Source organism: Prinia subflava, chromosome 8 (assembly GCF_021018805.1).
Source record: "Prinia subflava isolate CZ2003 ecotype Zambia chromosome 8, Cam_Psub_1.2, whole genome shotgun sequence".
Classification (NCBI taxonomy): Eukaryota; Metazoa; Chordata; class Aves; order Passeriformes; family Cisticolidae; genus Prinia; species Prinia subflava.
Window position 1 is genome coordinate 25,179,150 of NC_086254.1, and position 15,653 is coordinate 25,194,802.

The 15,653-nt window shown below is 41.3% G+C and overlaps 1 protein-coding gene across 1 annotated transcript; it reads left to right on the top strand.

Moving 5' to 3' along the window:
• Positions 1–2,168: 2,168 nt before the first annotated feature.
• On the top strand, positions 2,169–7,927 carry CIMIP1 (ciliary microtubule inner protein 1). Its single transcript, XM_063404236.1, has 4 exons — positions 2,169–2,732; positions 3,267–3,348; positions 4,079–4,177; positions 6,065–7,927. Exons 1-4 carry the CDS (start codon positions 2,695–2,697, stop codon positions 6,194–6,196), a joined length of 351 nt encoding a protein of 116 aa, XP_063260306.1. The 5' UTR covers positions 2,169–2,694; the 3' UTR covers positions 6,197–7,927.
• The last annotated feature ends 7,726 nt before the right edge of the window (positions 7,928–15,653 follow it).

A 15,653-nucleotide genomic window follows, 5' to 3' on the forward strand; every position in this document is an offset into this window, starting at 1 on the left:
AGAGCCTATTTGATACCCAGACTTCTTTCACAGAGCAACACCACCTGTGTTTGTGTCAAGACAACACCCTAAAATAATGGAAAAACCTGGACCTAGCACCCAGCACTGCCCTCCTCCAAGCCCTCGTGCATTGCCCCGTCATGTGCTGCTGGAAGCATTTGTACACCCACACAGAAAATCTACATTTGAGTTAAAGCAGCTCATTTTCCCCTTGGTTAGCTTTAATCCCTATCAGCCAGTACCCAGACTGCATCAGAACACAGCACCTCTTTTGACTGAGAAAAGGGGGTACAGGGGCTGTAAAAAACCCAAACTGCTTCCCCAGGGGTGGAGCAATGCCTGACACGGGTAGAAAGTTTCTCAAACTCCAGATACTAATCTGCAACTCTCAAGTTATGGAGAAATTGTAAATTCTTGAAGAACCCTTGTGAGTTCTTTTTCAACAGCAGCACTACTGCTTCTAATCCTAATCAGAAGATGACAGGAAGAACTGGAATTTCAGCCTTTATGGCCACATCCAGACAGAATTAACCCATCTTAAAAGCACCAAGCATTGAGACTTGATTCTATTTAAAGGTGATACATTGAGTGATGTAGGATCTACACGATGACAAATGCTGTTGTATGTAGCTACAAGATCCAGACTTTCCACAGAAGTCTCTGGAATCTCAACAGACCTGTGTTCCTGTCATTCCGTATCGTTATTAGCTCATTAAAATCCTATTTCACTTTTTTCTCATAGTGCAATTCTAATATTGCCCTGTGCTCATAGGAGCCTAATACGACCTATGACTAACTACTCATTTACTACATTCCCTCATCTGAGAAACAAGTGCAAAAGACTTGAACATTATAAAGTTCTATTTCTGCAGTATTAGTATAAGAAATTTCATTTCTTTTGACAGATGCTGGTGCAGTTTAAGCCCTGACACAGTAAACTACGGATTTGATTGTTTCATTAACAAATTATCTTTTTCACAGAAAGCATCAAAGCAATAAGAAGACTCCTGAGATAAATGTGACAAAGCAGCAGGAGTTAATTAAGTAGGACAATGAGTAAACATTTATGGGTGTGATAGGAGACCCAGCTGATTTAATTGCGAGCCTAATTATCAATTAGAGAATCAAGAAATGGCATGTAAGTGAAATATTCCATTTGTTGATACTTTAATGATTTTCAGAGACCCAGAAGAGCAGTATTAATTGCTATTTTAGAACTACAGAAGGCTTTTTTTATTCTCTTCTTACTCAAACAGAGGTTCTTAGTACTTCTAAAACTACTAATAAATGTATATAGCCTTCTCGTACTTAAATATTTAAGGACTTCAGGTCTTTTGGATTTTTTTTTTTTAAGCCTAATAATTAAACATTCAAACACACTGCCTATAAACCACTCAGCTGAAGTCAAAACCTTTCTTCATTTATTTTCTAGTAAGGATAATAAGTGTCCAGTGGGGTGAGAGTCCCAATAACTATTTCCAGGGTATTTACACAAGTTAATTTCCAGACAACAGGAAAGAGGTTGGGGAACCATTTAAACCCATGAGGGCAAAGAGCCAGCTGGCTCCGCTTGTTGTTGAAATACTTTATCCAGCAACTGCAAGAAAATAAAATTACAAAAAAAAAAAAAAAAAAAAAAAAAAAAAAGTAGAGCCGAATTTATTAAATATATTGGAACACAATGAACCCTTTACAAGCTGTAAATATATTCTGGGTTCTCACATAGAAGCCATAAAGTACGTTGAGGTCTTTCTCAGAACTTCTGTCATAGGCATGTAACTTGTAAAGGACATTTATCAGAAAGAGATCAGACAGATGCTGTATGATAGGACTGATGTGGTTTCCAGATGAAATAATGTAAAATAATTTTGGTATGTAGCAAGAGGGGCCAGGAACAGGAGAGTACGCTAAAAAGAAGCTTTTCACCATGTTAACCCACACGTGTTTTCCTCCATTTAAAGACACACACTTCCCCTGGCCTCCAGAGGGGCCCCAAGAAAGCAGGGAGTGGGATTTTTTTTTTTTTTCTATTTTTTTCCCCTGAGATATGATTGTAGTGCCACCGGAGGGCTTCCAAAGGATAAGAAGAGTGGATCCTTCCCCTCAGACTGTGTGAGCACCTGTCAATATTTTATTACACACCCCCCTCATTAACTTGGGCCCGCCCCTCCCGCCATCTTGTGCCCGCCTGAGGGACCTCAAGAAAGCAGGGAGTGGGAATTTTTTTTTAACTTTTTTCCCTGAGCCATGGCTGTGGTGCCGCGGGAGAGCTTCCAAAGGACGAGAGAAGGCGATCCTTCCCCTCACAGAGTGTGTGGGCACTTGCCAACATTTTATTAAACACGTTCTCTTCCCGTGGCCCCTCCCGCCATCTTGTGCCCGCCCACACGAGTTCGCGCCCCTCACGCCGCCGTTGCCCCGCAACGCCCAAGCGGCCGCGGTGAATCCGCGGTGCCGGCGGGGCCGAGGCGAATCCGCGGTACCGGCGGGGCTGAAATCCCCGGTACCGGCGGGGCTGAAATCCCCGGTACCGGCGGGGCCGAGGCGAATCCGCGGTACCGGCGGGGCTGAAATCCCCAGTACCGGCGGGGCTGAAATCCCCGGTGCCGGCGGGACTGAGGCGAATCCCCGGTGCCGGCAGGGCTGAGGCGAATCCCCGGTACCGGCGGGGCTGAAATCCCCGGTACCGGCCCGATGGAGCCCACCAACTTCATAGCGCGGGACAATATCTGGTAACAGCCCTGCCCGGCCCCGGCAAACACCGCTGCTCTGTTGCTACCCGCATTCACCCTCCCCTCCCGCCCCTAAGCTCCGCGCTGAAGGAGTTTTCATGTGTGTTTAAAGAGCTGTGCGCTGGGTAAAGCGTGCCTTGGGGGAAAATCGGGGCTTTTACAGCTGCCTCCGGTGCCCTCCTCCTTCCCCGCCGGCTGTGGGGTCGGGGCATCTCGTCAGTCAACACCGTAAATGAAAATGTATTTGAAAGGATGATGGTGCTTGCTGTTCAACCTCCTCCGCTTCTTAACAAAACATAATTTAAAAGCAGTGCGTTCACATGCAGGGTTTCAAACCTCTGGAAAGTGTTTTTCCATTAGCTCTGAGTCAGACAATGATAATTTGTACATAAACTTGCTGTTTTGAAATGGAAGTTTAAAGATTCCTGCCAAAGTGCTGTGCTTTGTGACATCAACAGTTGTGACATCAATGTTGTTTCTTTTTTTTAATGAAAGTTTTCAAAGTTATCTTAAATACTTGTCTGTTGGTTTCAGGAAAAACCATATTGAAAAGGAGGAAGATGCTGCAAAAACATGGGCTGAAAAATGGGGATTTTTTAAAACACCTCTTGAGAAGGTAAAGTTGAATGGCATCCAATATGGCTTATAAGCAACACATGAAATATTTGTGCACAAATTTTTCTGGACACAAAATTATGAGAGCACGGAAAACCGAAAAGTACTGAGTATGCTTTACTATGCTGGCAATCAAGGTAGCAACTGCCCTGCTTTTGAAATGGTTCAAATATTCAATTTTCTTCTGAATAAAATACATCAATTGGTATTTTATCAATATGGTAATTTATATTCTGTACATATTCTGATATATTTCTCTTGAGAAACATGACTCCTAATAGTGCTAACAAGTACTAGATGCACACTGACAGGAAAATATTTCCCCTTTGTCTCTCCATATGGTATTTTTAAAATCTAGGGGAAAAGGTTCTAGCTAATTAAATTGACAGTGGGGGAATCTACAACAAATGAAAATATTTGGAGTGATGTCTCTTCTCAGTGATGTTTAGATATTAGAATACAGAAGCACATGATGTTACATTCAGAATCACAGGATTTAATTGCTAAAGAACAGGACTGATGCAGTTCCTGCATAGTTATAAATGTAGTTTGCATATCTTCTGAAACAAAAAGATCCAGTGACTTCCAAAGCACTGAAATAAGTAATCCTGCTTGAGGTGGAAAGAACAGGAAATTCATATGCAACAATGAGGGGAATGGTGCAGATATCATATATTATGGTATATTTCAAAAGATAAATAGTCTATGTTTTAAATATGTTTTGGTTTTAGTTGATTGGAGAGGAAAAGAAAAAAGATGCAAAGCCCAAGCTACAGCTTCCAGATCACCTGCAGATTCGACCTGTGACACCTGTGGAAAAATACATTAAGGTTGGAAAATTAGATTTTAAAATTGTAATACAGCAACATCTGTCTTAACAAATCACACAAGCTCTGAAAACCAGTTGTCTTATAGAGGGGGGTCTTTAACTAAAGGTCAAAGTAAACTGCATTTGCAAGCCAAATTATGCTTTAAAAGCATTTAAGACAAGGAATTGCCCTTTAAATATGGTTGTAATTTTTCTGCCTTTATTTAAGAGTCTGCTTTTTGCCAGAGACCACACCACTGTCCTCTTCAGTACCACAAATTAATAACAAGCCAGTTCTAATAAGCCAAGTCATAATTATTTTGTTTTATATGATTTATATGTACATTCACAGCCTTAAAGGTGTCAAACAGCTGGACAGTAGAATGTGACTGATGGTTTAATTTATACATATGGTATGTCAGGATCACCACTGAATAGGGTGACTCCACAGGCACCTAAATCAGTGACATTGGGAGAGGAATGTACTCACAAAAGGGGAAGCAGAATATGCTAATGAAAAGGAAGGTTAGTCCACTTAGGGAAGATTAGGGAAGTAAAGGAGATTGGAAATTCTTACTTGCTGAACTAGCTTTCTTTCAAAGGATTCCAAGGTTGGGGAGATAAGGTAAGGAGGTAGTAAAAGCTTTTACTGAGATTAAATTAAAATAAAAATTAAGAGCTAGTGCTGAGTGTGGTAAAGAGATGAAATGGCGTCATCTCTGCCATTACTGCCACTTGTTCTTCACTTTTGTCCCAGTCTCCAGCCTCAGTGCAGCTGCAGTTCCAGCTGGGTCTCAGCCCCGTGAGGGTGTTGGTGCAGTAACAAACCCTGCAGTTATCGCTGCTCCACGAGCCTGCAGAGCTCATTGGAACAGAGTTTCCATTTCACCTCAGAACTGAGAGCAAGAGAAGGGTTAGCTGTGATTTAGGTCACCCTTTACATATTCAGAGTGAAGTTTCATACATCCTTTCCAGAACTGTCTTTCTGCACATTTACCTTGTGGTAACAGCCAAATCTGTTCTCTCTAGGTTAGACTAATAAAAGCTTCTGCACAGTCCCCTCCCCCAGACCAAAAGTGGGACATCATTTCCTTCATTATCCTGCTCAGTGGGTGGCACTTTGGGCCATAAAAATTATCTTTTCTGAGGAGCTGCTCCACCTAAATATCATAAACATTTTCTAATCTTGGCCAAAGAACAAAGTGAAGCAACTCTGGCAAGAGAACTGAAACATTGTTCTCTTGCTGTGTATTTCTCTGCTAAGTCCCCAGATGCTGAAATGATAGAACGTGCCCAATTGAGATGATTCAGCCAAAGTAAGCACAGCAGTCACTGAACAGAGTCTGTTGGCTTTTGTTTTGTTTCCTTTTCAGCTAGATTAGTTGCAGATTAACTTGCTGCTCACCCATCTTTTAAAGTAGAAGGAAGGTAGAATGAATAAGTTCTTGATATAAAAGCCAGCTTGGTCAGTAATATCTTTGGCATTTGGATTTAAAATTATTATTCCATAGCTGCATTGCTACCAAATGTATTACAGCAAGGAGACTATTTCTTGCTGTAATACATTTGGTATTTGGTACATTTCTATTAGAAAGAGACTTTCTTTCTAATAGAAAACACTATTTCTCCTATTTACAGAAGTTAATTAGTTTTAAAGATGATGATGATGATCTTTGGCTTGAGCTTTCTCCATACATAATAATCATAATAATAAAAATTCTAATCATATAAAGCAATTAAAGCCCTTAGTATTGAGCCAAACTTTGAAAAAAAAAATCCAACATACACTACTAAACAATGGCTTTATTGTTGGTTTTAGAACACTACAGCACAAAAAACAACGTACATGACAGAAACTTCAACCAAAAGCCTTTTCATCATTCAGTTTTACATGTTACTTTGACTTTAGGTGCTTCCATCTCCTCCAATACCTAAAACTACCCAGGGGTTTATTGGCTGGAGATCAGCTGTTCCAGAACTGGCACTTGAGGACAATTATCAAATGCAAAGCTGCAAAGGAGCTGTCGGTAGTAAGAAGTGACCATGTGAGCCCTCTGAGTGACATTATTAAATGAAAAGGCACAAAGATCCATCTGCATTCCTGAGGAAATATCCTGTAGTGAGCTGTTGAACATTTCTCCTATTTATGTGAAAATCCACAATCATTTTAGGAAAGTGTGAACATTTTCATTTTACTTAATTGAATCTACAGCATCCAAGCTGTTAACTCTGCTTCAGAGATTCTGCTTGTAACTTAGAAATAACAATAAATAAACTCAGGTAAAGATCACATAGCACATACTATTTCTAATAGCAGTAATAAGACTATCATTTAAAAATATTCATTGGAAGTTGGAATGACTGCAAATTTTTATAATTGTTTCTCCATGAGAACCTCTACTCATAAAATACTCATATAATACACTGGGTTTTGTGTTTGGTGTGCTTTGCAGGTGTTTAGTAGTAGTGTAGTAGTAGTGTAGTAGTAGTGTAGTACATAAGTAACTACATAAGGATGGAGATTTTATTATCATCATTTTCAGAGCCATAAGGCTCCCCATACACGCAGTAGTTCCCAGTAAAGAAATAAAGCACACAAAGGCCACACAGTGACAAAAAGTCGCTTTGAAAAATCCGTTTTAGTATCAAAACAGAGTTTTTCTTTAGTTGATCAGTATGTAAGTGAGTACAAAGGATTTCTATCACTTCAGTTTTGTGTGTACCAATATCTGCAGCAGCCAGGGGGAGATTTCAGAGCCAGCAGTGATTGCACTGGCACTGGGGTGGCTCCCCTCGTGCCCTGGAGTTCTCTTGCACTTCATTGTTCACTGAAGATTTCCCAGGATTGCTGCAAACTCCAGAGACTCACTGAGCTGCAGCAACTGTTTGCATGATATCATTCTAACTGACCAAGGTGTTCAAACAAAAAAGAGCTCCAAGAAATCAGCACAGGCAGCTCCCTCTAACTCCTTATCACTTAGAGGGGAAAGGTTTTCCTCTTTAACCCTGCTGCAGGATCTCCTTTGTGTTCTGCAGCCATCAACAGCTACTGCTTGAGTCAGCACTAAGCCCTTGGCTTTCACAGCACTAAGGCAGCAGCCAGTGTTTGTTCTTCCCTTCTTCCCAAGAAATGACTCACAATCATCAACATCCCACCTTTTTTTTTACATCCACTTCCAAATGCCCACAAAATAATAATATTTTACTTTTTCCCATATTCTTTACAAATAATGGAGAAGTGAGTCATATCCTTTGGAAAGATTACCCAAGAAGAACACATAGCAGGAGTAACTTCAGACACTTTACTTGAAAACCAGAATAAAGAATGACTTGGAATCAGACTCTGGAAATTGAAGTTAAATTGTAGTTTAGCTACTAACCATAACCTGTGTACACTGTTCTTTGGACAACCAAGATAACTGTAAAAAAATACTTAAATCCAGTGTGCTTTCTTGTCATTGCCAGGTTTGTATGTCTTGCTTATTTTAATCATGTGGTATGTGGTTCTTCAGTTTATTTTAAGTTCATAAGATCTTACTCTTGTCTGACTTATATAAACAGGTATAATAATGATTAATATGTCATTTAGTAGCAATTAAATCACTTTAATTCAGGCCAGATAAAAGGGGGACTTCACTGGCTTTTGGAGAGTTATATTAAAGAATCAAAGCTGCCACCAAATACCCAGTGTTTATATGAAATGAAATCCAAATCCAGATGAGCCATGGTTTGATTTTGAAAAGCAAAATAAATTCATTGTCTAGTATCTACAGTTGGACATTCCTGACTCTTATTCCAGTATCTGAATATTAACTCTATCCTAACAGTAAGGGTTTTGTTCATTCTGTCATTTAAGGTACCTTTATTTCAGGAGATACTTTGATAGAGACTAATTTGGGATGTGCAAGGAATATAATCTAAAAGTTTAAGTCACTTCTTTATCATAAATCTGTCACTTGTTATTTGTCCCTTGTATTCCGGGTTTTGGTGTTAGAGGGTGTCATGAAAAAACAGCAAAGGCTTAAATGGCATCTGTATTTAAGTTGAAGAACAATGAAATCAGAATTCTCTTTTTTTACAAGCACTCACTTAACAAACAACAAAATTGGGGGACAAAAACCTGGTGTTTTGCTTCACAATGTGTTCTTTTCTGTGCTGTTAGAACTGGCACAGAACTGGCACTTGCTATTTATAATTTCATTAATATAAGTTACTTTACCAGGAGCTCAGAGTCAAAAGATTGCTATTTATTTAAAATGCATTTTACAGAGAATAAAGATTTTTGATTAGATCATATTTAGTGGTGATTCTGAGTAAGTAGCACTACTGAGGTTGCAATCACCATACAAGAATTACATTTGGAAAGAACCAAAGTGAAAAGCAGCCACAGCCTGTGCACAGACAAGGGATGCAGTGCCTAAAGAGGTGCTTGGAGAATAAACCTCAGTGCAGCTCTGCGTGAGACGTCTCTGCAGTGATGAGCTGTGACATCCCAATGACACTCACTGCAGGCCTAGGCCTGAGCAGCAAACTCCTGTTTCCAGTTCATCCCACTGCCTGCTCTGTCAGCCTGAGGTAACTTCAGTTCTGACATTGTTTCCGTACAAAACAGAGGATGGAGATTTTATTATCATCATTTTCAGAGCCATAAGGCTCCCCATTCACACACATAATTTCCTCCCTTAGTGAAGGATTCTTTTAGGTTCCTCCCACACTGTACAAAGTAGCAAAGTGCCAAACATTGATCTAACAGAGCCACTGGCACCCACACCAGCAGCCTCTGCTCCCCTGTGAAGCCCAGGCAGGCCCTCCTTGCTTTAGGTTCCTCAGTGTTTTCTGTTCTGTCCCCCTTGGAGCTGTGTCCTTGCAGCAGGACAGATAAGGTCCACTCACAGGCTGTTACCTTCCTCCTGACTCCTGTGGTTTTCACATCCCATCAAAGTTAATTTAGCTGAAAGCATGTCAGACCATTTCACAGGACCATACTGGAATAAATTTAACTGTACTGGAAATTGATGTTGTTGTGCTGTGAAACTGATTGGGTTGGAAGTAAACAAAACATTGTTCCTCAGTCATACACAGAAAAGACTAATGGTATTGAGAAATAATTTTAAAACAACAATTTTGTTAACCTCATGTGTCCTATTTTAGTTGAGCTGCACTCTGCAGTTACACATGAGATCTGGTTGAAATTTGGAAGTGATGGGTCAATACAATGTGCTTTTATTAATGGAAATTACACCTTGTGGTCACAGGTTGTGTATGTGGCCCAAGTAACTCTGAATTTAGTCCCTTCCCTCATATTTTTCCCCCCTCACTGCTTTATCTGCTTCACTGAAGAAGTGAAATAAACTAAAAATTCACTAAATATTGAAATAAACCTGTGGACTTCAAAGCACAAAAACAGATGCAGGCATGAAGAAGTAAACAGAACAAAGACTCTTCTCTCCCCACCCAACACCACGTTTTCAGTTTGGTGGCTCCACTGACAGCAGCTTCCCTGGGTGCAAGATCTGACGTGCAGGTACCAGACTGGGCTTAAATGTGGACACAACTCTTATTATTTAAAGTTTTTAACAACTCTAATAACAGCACAATTGAGAGTTCCGATACAGGGCTGTAGAAGAGGCCATTTTCTCTGCTTCCTCGATACAGAGCCCTTTATTCAGTCCATTTTCCTGACTGCTTTCCCGAAAGATCAGAAATGCGGGGAGCGGCCCTCGCCCCCCACCCGCCGCACGCACATTTCTGTCTCCGGCTTTCCCGGCGATGCCTGCAGGCTGCCGAGTGACACCCGGCTAATCCGCGATGCTCCAGCCCGACCCCAACCTGACAATGCCTTCGCACTTCCCGCAGCCCCTCCTTCTCCTCCCGAAGTGAGAGACGGGCAAGGCTTTTATTCCTCACCGGGGAGCAAGACGAGCTCAGCTCCGCTCGTGAATCTCCTCTGTTCGCTGACACGCGTCAGACACAACATTCTCATCCTTAAAAGCTGGAGCAAAACAAAAACAAAGCAAGAGCCCAAAAACCCCAGTGAGAGCTCCAGTCCCTGTTTGGAAAAAAATTAACAGCCATTATGCTGCTATAGCCAGAGCCCAGCGATGTCCTTTGTTTCAATGAAAGCTGCGTGATTTCTCTGCTCCCATCACTGCATTGCCGCTTCCATCTTGGCCCTGCACTGGTTAAAGAACAAACCCCACACATTTCCAGTCCCTCAGGAGGAGCTGAGATCCGACTGACAGGCATGGGAGGAAGGGTGGTTGAAGACTGGGTTTGTGGCCTCACTTGGACATGGAGATCTTCCCCTCACCTCATTTCCTCCCTGGCTGTAGTGACAGACAAAGCTGGGAGTTCTCTGTGGCAACAAACAGGCTTTGCTGCTGAAGCCCAAGGCCTGAGAAGTGAGGCTGGCTGTGCTGCTCCTGCACAGGACAGCAGGGTGCAGGGGCAGTGGTGCTGCTGGGACAGAGAACTCTTCTCCAGGAGATGAGCCCTGAATATTTAAAGTAGGAAAATTAACCTACAATTTTTGGGAGTCTTGAGCCAGGTGCCAGGTAAAGGGAACTGAGGTGCAAACTGGACAATAACCTGGTTCCCAAAGAGCACTGCTGATGCTTTTGTTCTCCCCTAAGCTGTGTCCACAATAACTCCAGTTACTTATGTGCAAATGAGAAAAGCTCTTGCCATAGATTTGACCAAACCAGGCTTTTCACTATGTTTGTTTGCCCTTCTGTTTGTTTAAAGTAGGAGTGCTGAAAAAATCAGAATTTACTGGGATAGCCACAAGCAATGGGCAGCTCCAGCCTTACGCCTTCACCTTGGGCCAGATCTGTTTAACTTGAGAGGGAACCACCTTCTTCATACGCATCAAATCTCAGTTAAAATGTCCTGCATGCACAGATGCAGGATTCTACACTTAAAGGACTCCCAAAGGATAAAGAATTGCCTAAATCTGCTTTCCTTTTTCCTTTTGTTTGCACTGTTGGGGTCACTGCTGATCCATCCTTACCTGGTACTCACTCCCTGTGCCCCTCTCAGCTCACTGGTCCTGCTGGGGTTAACCAGCTTTTGGGGGTTTCTGGAACACAGAAGACACCAAAATACATAAATACTGCAATTATTTGAAATGTATTTTACATTCATTTCATCTGTGTGTTTGGCAGTGTTGCTGGACTTGTTTCTAAGATGAATAAAGCACATGCAGAGCGGTCATGGATGTGTAAAAGCATCCAAATATGAGAATGGCTCTTCAAGCCTAGTGAGCCAAATCTTTCTCTTTTAAGAAGGGCTCTATAATGCTGATTTATACATTTTACTGTGGAAAAGTAGATAAATACACAGCATTGTTTTGTAAGCCCCCTGAACAGTCCCCATAAGGGCAGATTGCAGAGTTTATCCTATAGCACAGGTTCCAAAATGTTGATTTGTTCACCTGGTCTTGCCCAAACCTCATGGGGTAATACAATCAGACATAAAAATACAAAAAGTCTTACAAGACCATAGTCCCAGTTCAGGTCTCTCACAAAACTAACAAACAAGCTTCACTTTATCTCCTGATGACTACAGCCTTCCCTGAAAAATTGCAGCTTTATTATGCATAATTCAATTTCATCTACTGCTTTTCTTTATTGTCCCTTCTAATTATGCACACATATACTTGTTATTTATTGCAATACATAAATTATGCCCCAAGCATAGCACAGAAGTACACACACATTTCTTATGTAAGAAGAATGGAAAAATCAGTCAGATCAGTCAGGGATTTATTTACTCCCCTGTCCCATTCTGGATTTGTAGGTGTTTGTAGAGAGTCAGAAACCACATCTGAATTCTGTCTGAATTTTCCCTTTGGTCATTACAAGGACATTAATTACCTGCATTCTATAATGTATCACACCAACTTAAAATGCTTTTTATTTCTAAAAAAACAAGGCCAGATGCACAGAAGTTTTTATGCTTCTGACAGCCTAATGATGACAACACAGCAACTCAATTTGTAGTCTGATTTTGGCTGAGAGAGGCTGGGGTCAGCAGTGTTTGATGTACCCCATGCATTACTTTTAAACTCTGGTCATGATTCAGGACTGCAGTCCAAATTCAGGCTGTAAATGATACACCACAGGATCCTTGTTCTCCACAGAGAGGGAGCTTGGGCTCTTGAGATCTTATCTTCAAAGCTATTGTCTGAAATGAGTCCCTGTGGATAAACCCCATCAGGGCAGGACACCAGGGCCTTCCTGAGCCCACTCTGACTGTGCTGACCACTCACCCTTCCCTACAAGAACATCTGCATACAAGAAAAGTAAGCCAAAAATGTCAGGTTTTATTCCAGCACATACTGAACCACCTATGGAATATAATTAATCTCACGTGTACATTCCCTCTGCGAGGTGTCAGGACAGCACAGAATCCAGAGGCATTTGTGTCCAGTGAAGAATGTAATGCTGCTCCCTTCTCCCCAGAAGAGAGAGACTTGGGAGGTCCCTGTAATGGATGTTTATTTGTCTGTGGTATCAATTTATTAATTTGTTACACACTAATCATTAATCAGCATCTGGAGCTCAGACAGTACAAGGGGTCACACAATCAGCCACACAACATCACCCTGCCAGGCCTCTCCAGAACCCACAGATGCTAAAACACCCAACAGGCAGTGAAAGGATTTTAACTTCCTAAAGTAAATGCCAACACTGCTTTGCAGTCCTTGGATGAGCCCAGTCATGGAAGCTCTCCTAACCAGAGCAGGGAGTGCTCCCCTCATGTCCCTGAGGTCACAATTTGGCTAAACATATGCACAACATGCTTGGCTCATTACACATGTGCATATCAAATCCACATCCAGCAGCAAGGGAACAGAAGACAATATGGTAAAACACTGGAACTGCACTTCAAAGATCAGGATGCAATTCCACAGACTCCCAGGGTGACTTTGGCCACAACAGTCACCTCCCCTGCTTCTGCTCCCATCTGTAAAAAGCAAAATAACCATCCCTCATTTTTACTTCATCCATCTTTGCAATTTAAACTCGGAGTTCTTTGTAGTGGTGTCTCTGTCTCAAAATACATCCAGCTCCCAGCACACAATGTCCTCCTCAGAAAAGCCTTATGGAAATGCCTCCAAATAAATAAAATAAAAAGAACCATATAAAACATCCTCTGATGAGATAAGACCACCAGCACAACAATGCAGTGAACAGCTGTAATCCGTGGGAGGATTATTTCTCTTTGCCATAAATGCCATCTATTTTTCAAGACAAGCTCTTCCTTTTCATAGAACAGGGAACTTAGTATGTGCAGACAACTTCCCTTCCCATCAGTGTGGTTTTTAAAGGCTCGCAGCAGTTTGTGACATTAATTAGAAGATGTCACATCTTAATGACAAATATTAGTACTAGTCTGCTTGATTAACATAATTTATTTCTTCATTGGATGTTTTATTCCAGATGAGCTGCTTTTCATCCATCCATATTTGCTGGGGGAAAAATGCATCCTGACATGCAATGTTAATGTGCCCTCCGTGCTGACCTCTCATCTCTTTAACTTTTCATTCTCAGCCCCCACCCCGTTCTCTGCAGTGCCTGAAATGAGCTTTAGCAGCAGCTCTTGGTCAAGACTCTCATGCATTGGACCCCTGCCAAGGTTTTTGGGGTGTTTAGCACTGACTAAAGGTCTGTTCCTATGACACACACATTTAAATTTAGCACTAAACTGGTGGGGGAAAAAAAAGAAAAAAATATGTAAAATGCCACTTTCTGACAAGCAGAAAATTAGAATTCATTCCCCTGAGAATTAAATGGACTTTTCTGCTTCCAGTCACTAACTATGACAAGGTTAACATTTTTCAGTCTAATGACTAAGGACATTAAGTGTGCATGTGAATAAGAAATAAAATTACTGGAGGGTATTAGTGAAGTGTGTGACAACAGCCCAAGCTGACAACAGAACTCTGAGGCTGCAGATTGTAGCCAACACTGCTCCTTTGCTGTGGAGAACCAATGGATATCAGAACATGGAGGGATCTTTCTGTCCTTATTACTGTAACAGCACCAAAATCACAACAAGATCCACATCTGGGTGGGGGGAGAGCTCATCTGGAAGGGCATCAGCTCCTTCCCAGTGTCCCAGGCAGGGACACCACGACAATCAGAGGCCACAAACCCCCAAGATACTCCAAAAAGAAAAAATCCCAAGTGCATCTCTTACTTCTCCAAGGATTCTTTCACCATACCTGATTTAATTCTGCTATCACACAGGCATTAGGGTAGGAGATTATTAAGTTATTATTTGTGACTTGCCTTAGCTTCTGTCCTTCCCAGTTCAGTTTTCCCTGTAGCTCCTCACTGTCTTACTCAGCTGTGGCTTCCAGACAATAAAGGATTTCATGGGATGCAGCACAGAGGGCTCAAAGGAAAAGAGAAGTCTGTGTGTTATTAATATGCCCTTAATGATAGGCATTAAGATATTGGAAATTTTTAATTATTGGGAATCTTCCAGGATATATTTAAAACTAGGGCACTAAAAGGTAAGACAGGAAAATTATATTTTCAAACATCTAATTTCTTTGGTGAAAAATAAGTGTAAAAGTGACATTTAGAGATATAGGTCAAGTAAGAGAAAGCCCTTTTAAACAGGGACCATTAATATGGATTCTATCAGAACAATAAAAGCTGTGAGGACATCGACAGAATTCAACACAGAGCTCTCCTTTTATTGTTTCTGCCTTTGATTTGGTTTCAAAAGCTGCTTGGCCACAACTGAGAAAAACCCAAAGCTTACAATTTAGGGGATAAATGAAACATTTAAAAAAATTAAAATAGACATTAGGACTAAAAAGAAGGAAAGAAAACTAGAAGAAAACAAGTACTTTCAAAACCACAGAATCTACCTCTAGATTAGCCAACTGGAAGGATTCACCAATTTTTCTTTGCTTTCCTGTGGCTGTCAGGGCGTTCAACAATCCAAAACAATGCATTTTTTAATTTTTCTAGCATGAAGTCAGAGTGATGAACTATTAGACAGCTCAGTAACAGATCCTGTTTGCTGTAACATCAGAAACTGGATTCTCCTCTCCATGTACAAACCACCAGACACATCTCAGCCTCTGAAAGGTTTGTGCCTTATCAAAGCAGCCTGAGAGGATTCCTGCGTGTTTGACACCAAAGACAAGTCCTGCACCTCCCACAATTTCAGATCCACATTCCACACCACCCTCACCCTGCCTGCACTCTGATTACTTTTGGTCTCTGGCCTCATTACCTCACACTTCCCTACAATAAACTGCATAAGCCACTTACCTGCCTGTAATCCTGATAAATCCAAATCATTTTGAATGAGTTTGTTTTGTTCCTCTCCCCCTCCAACTTCCCCAGCCTTATTTTATGTCATCAGCATATTTCAGGCACACTTTTGAAATTACATTCTGCTCGAGGTCACTGCACTCATTTTAATTCCAACCCCCCCAGCACATCAGTGCTTTAACTCCCTTCTGATTTATTTAT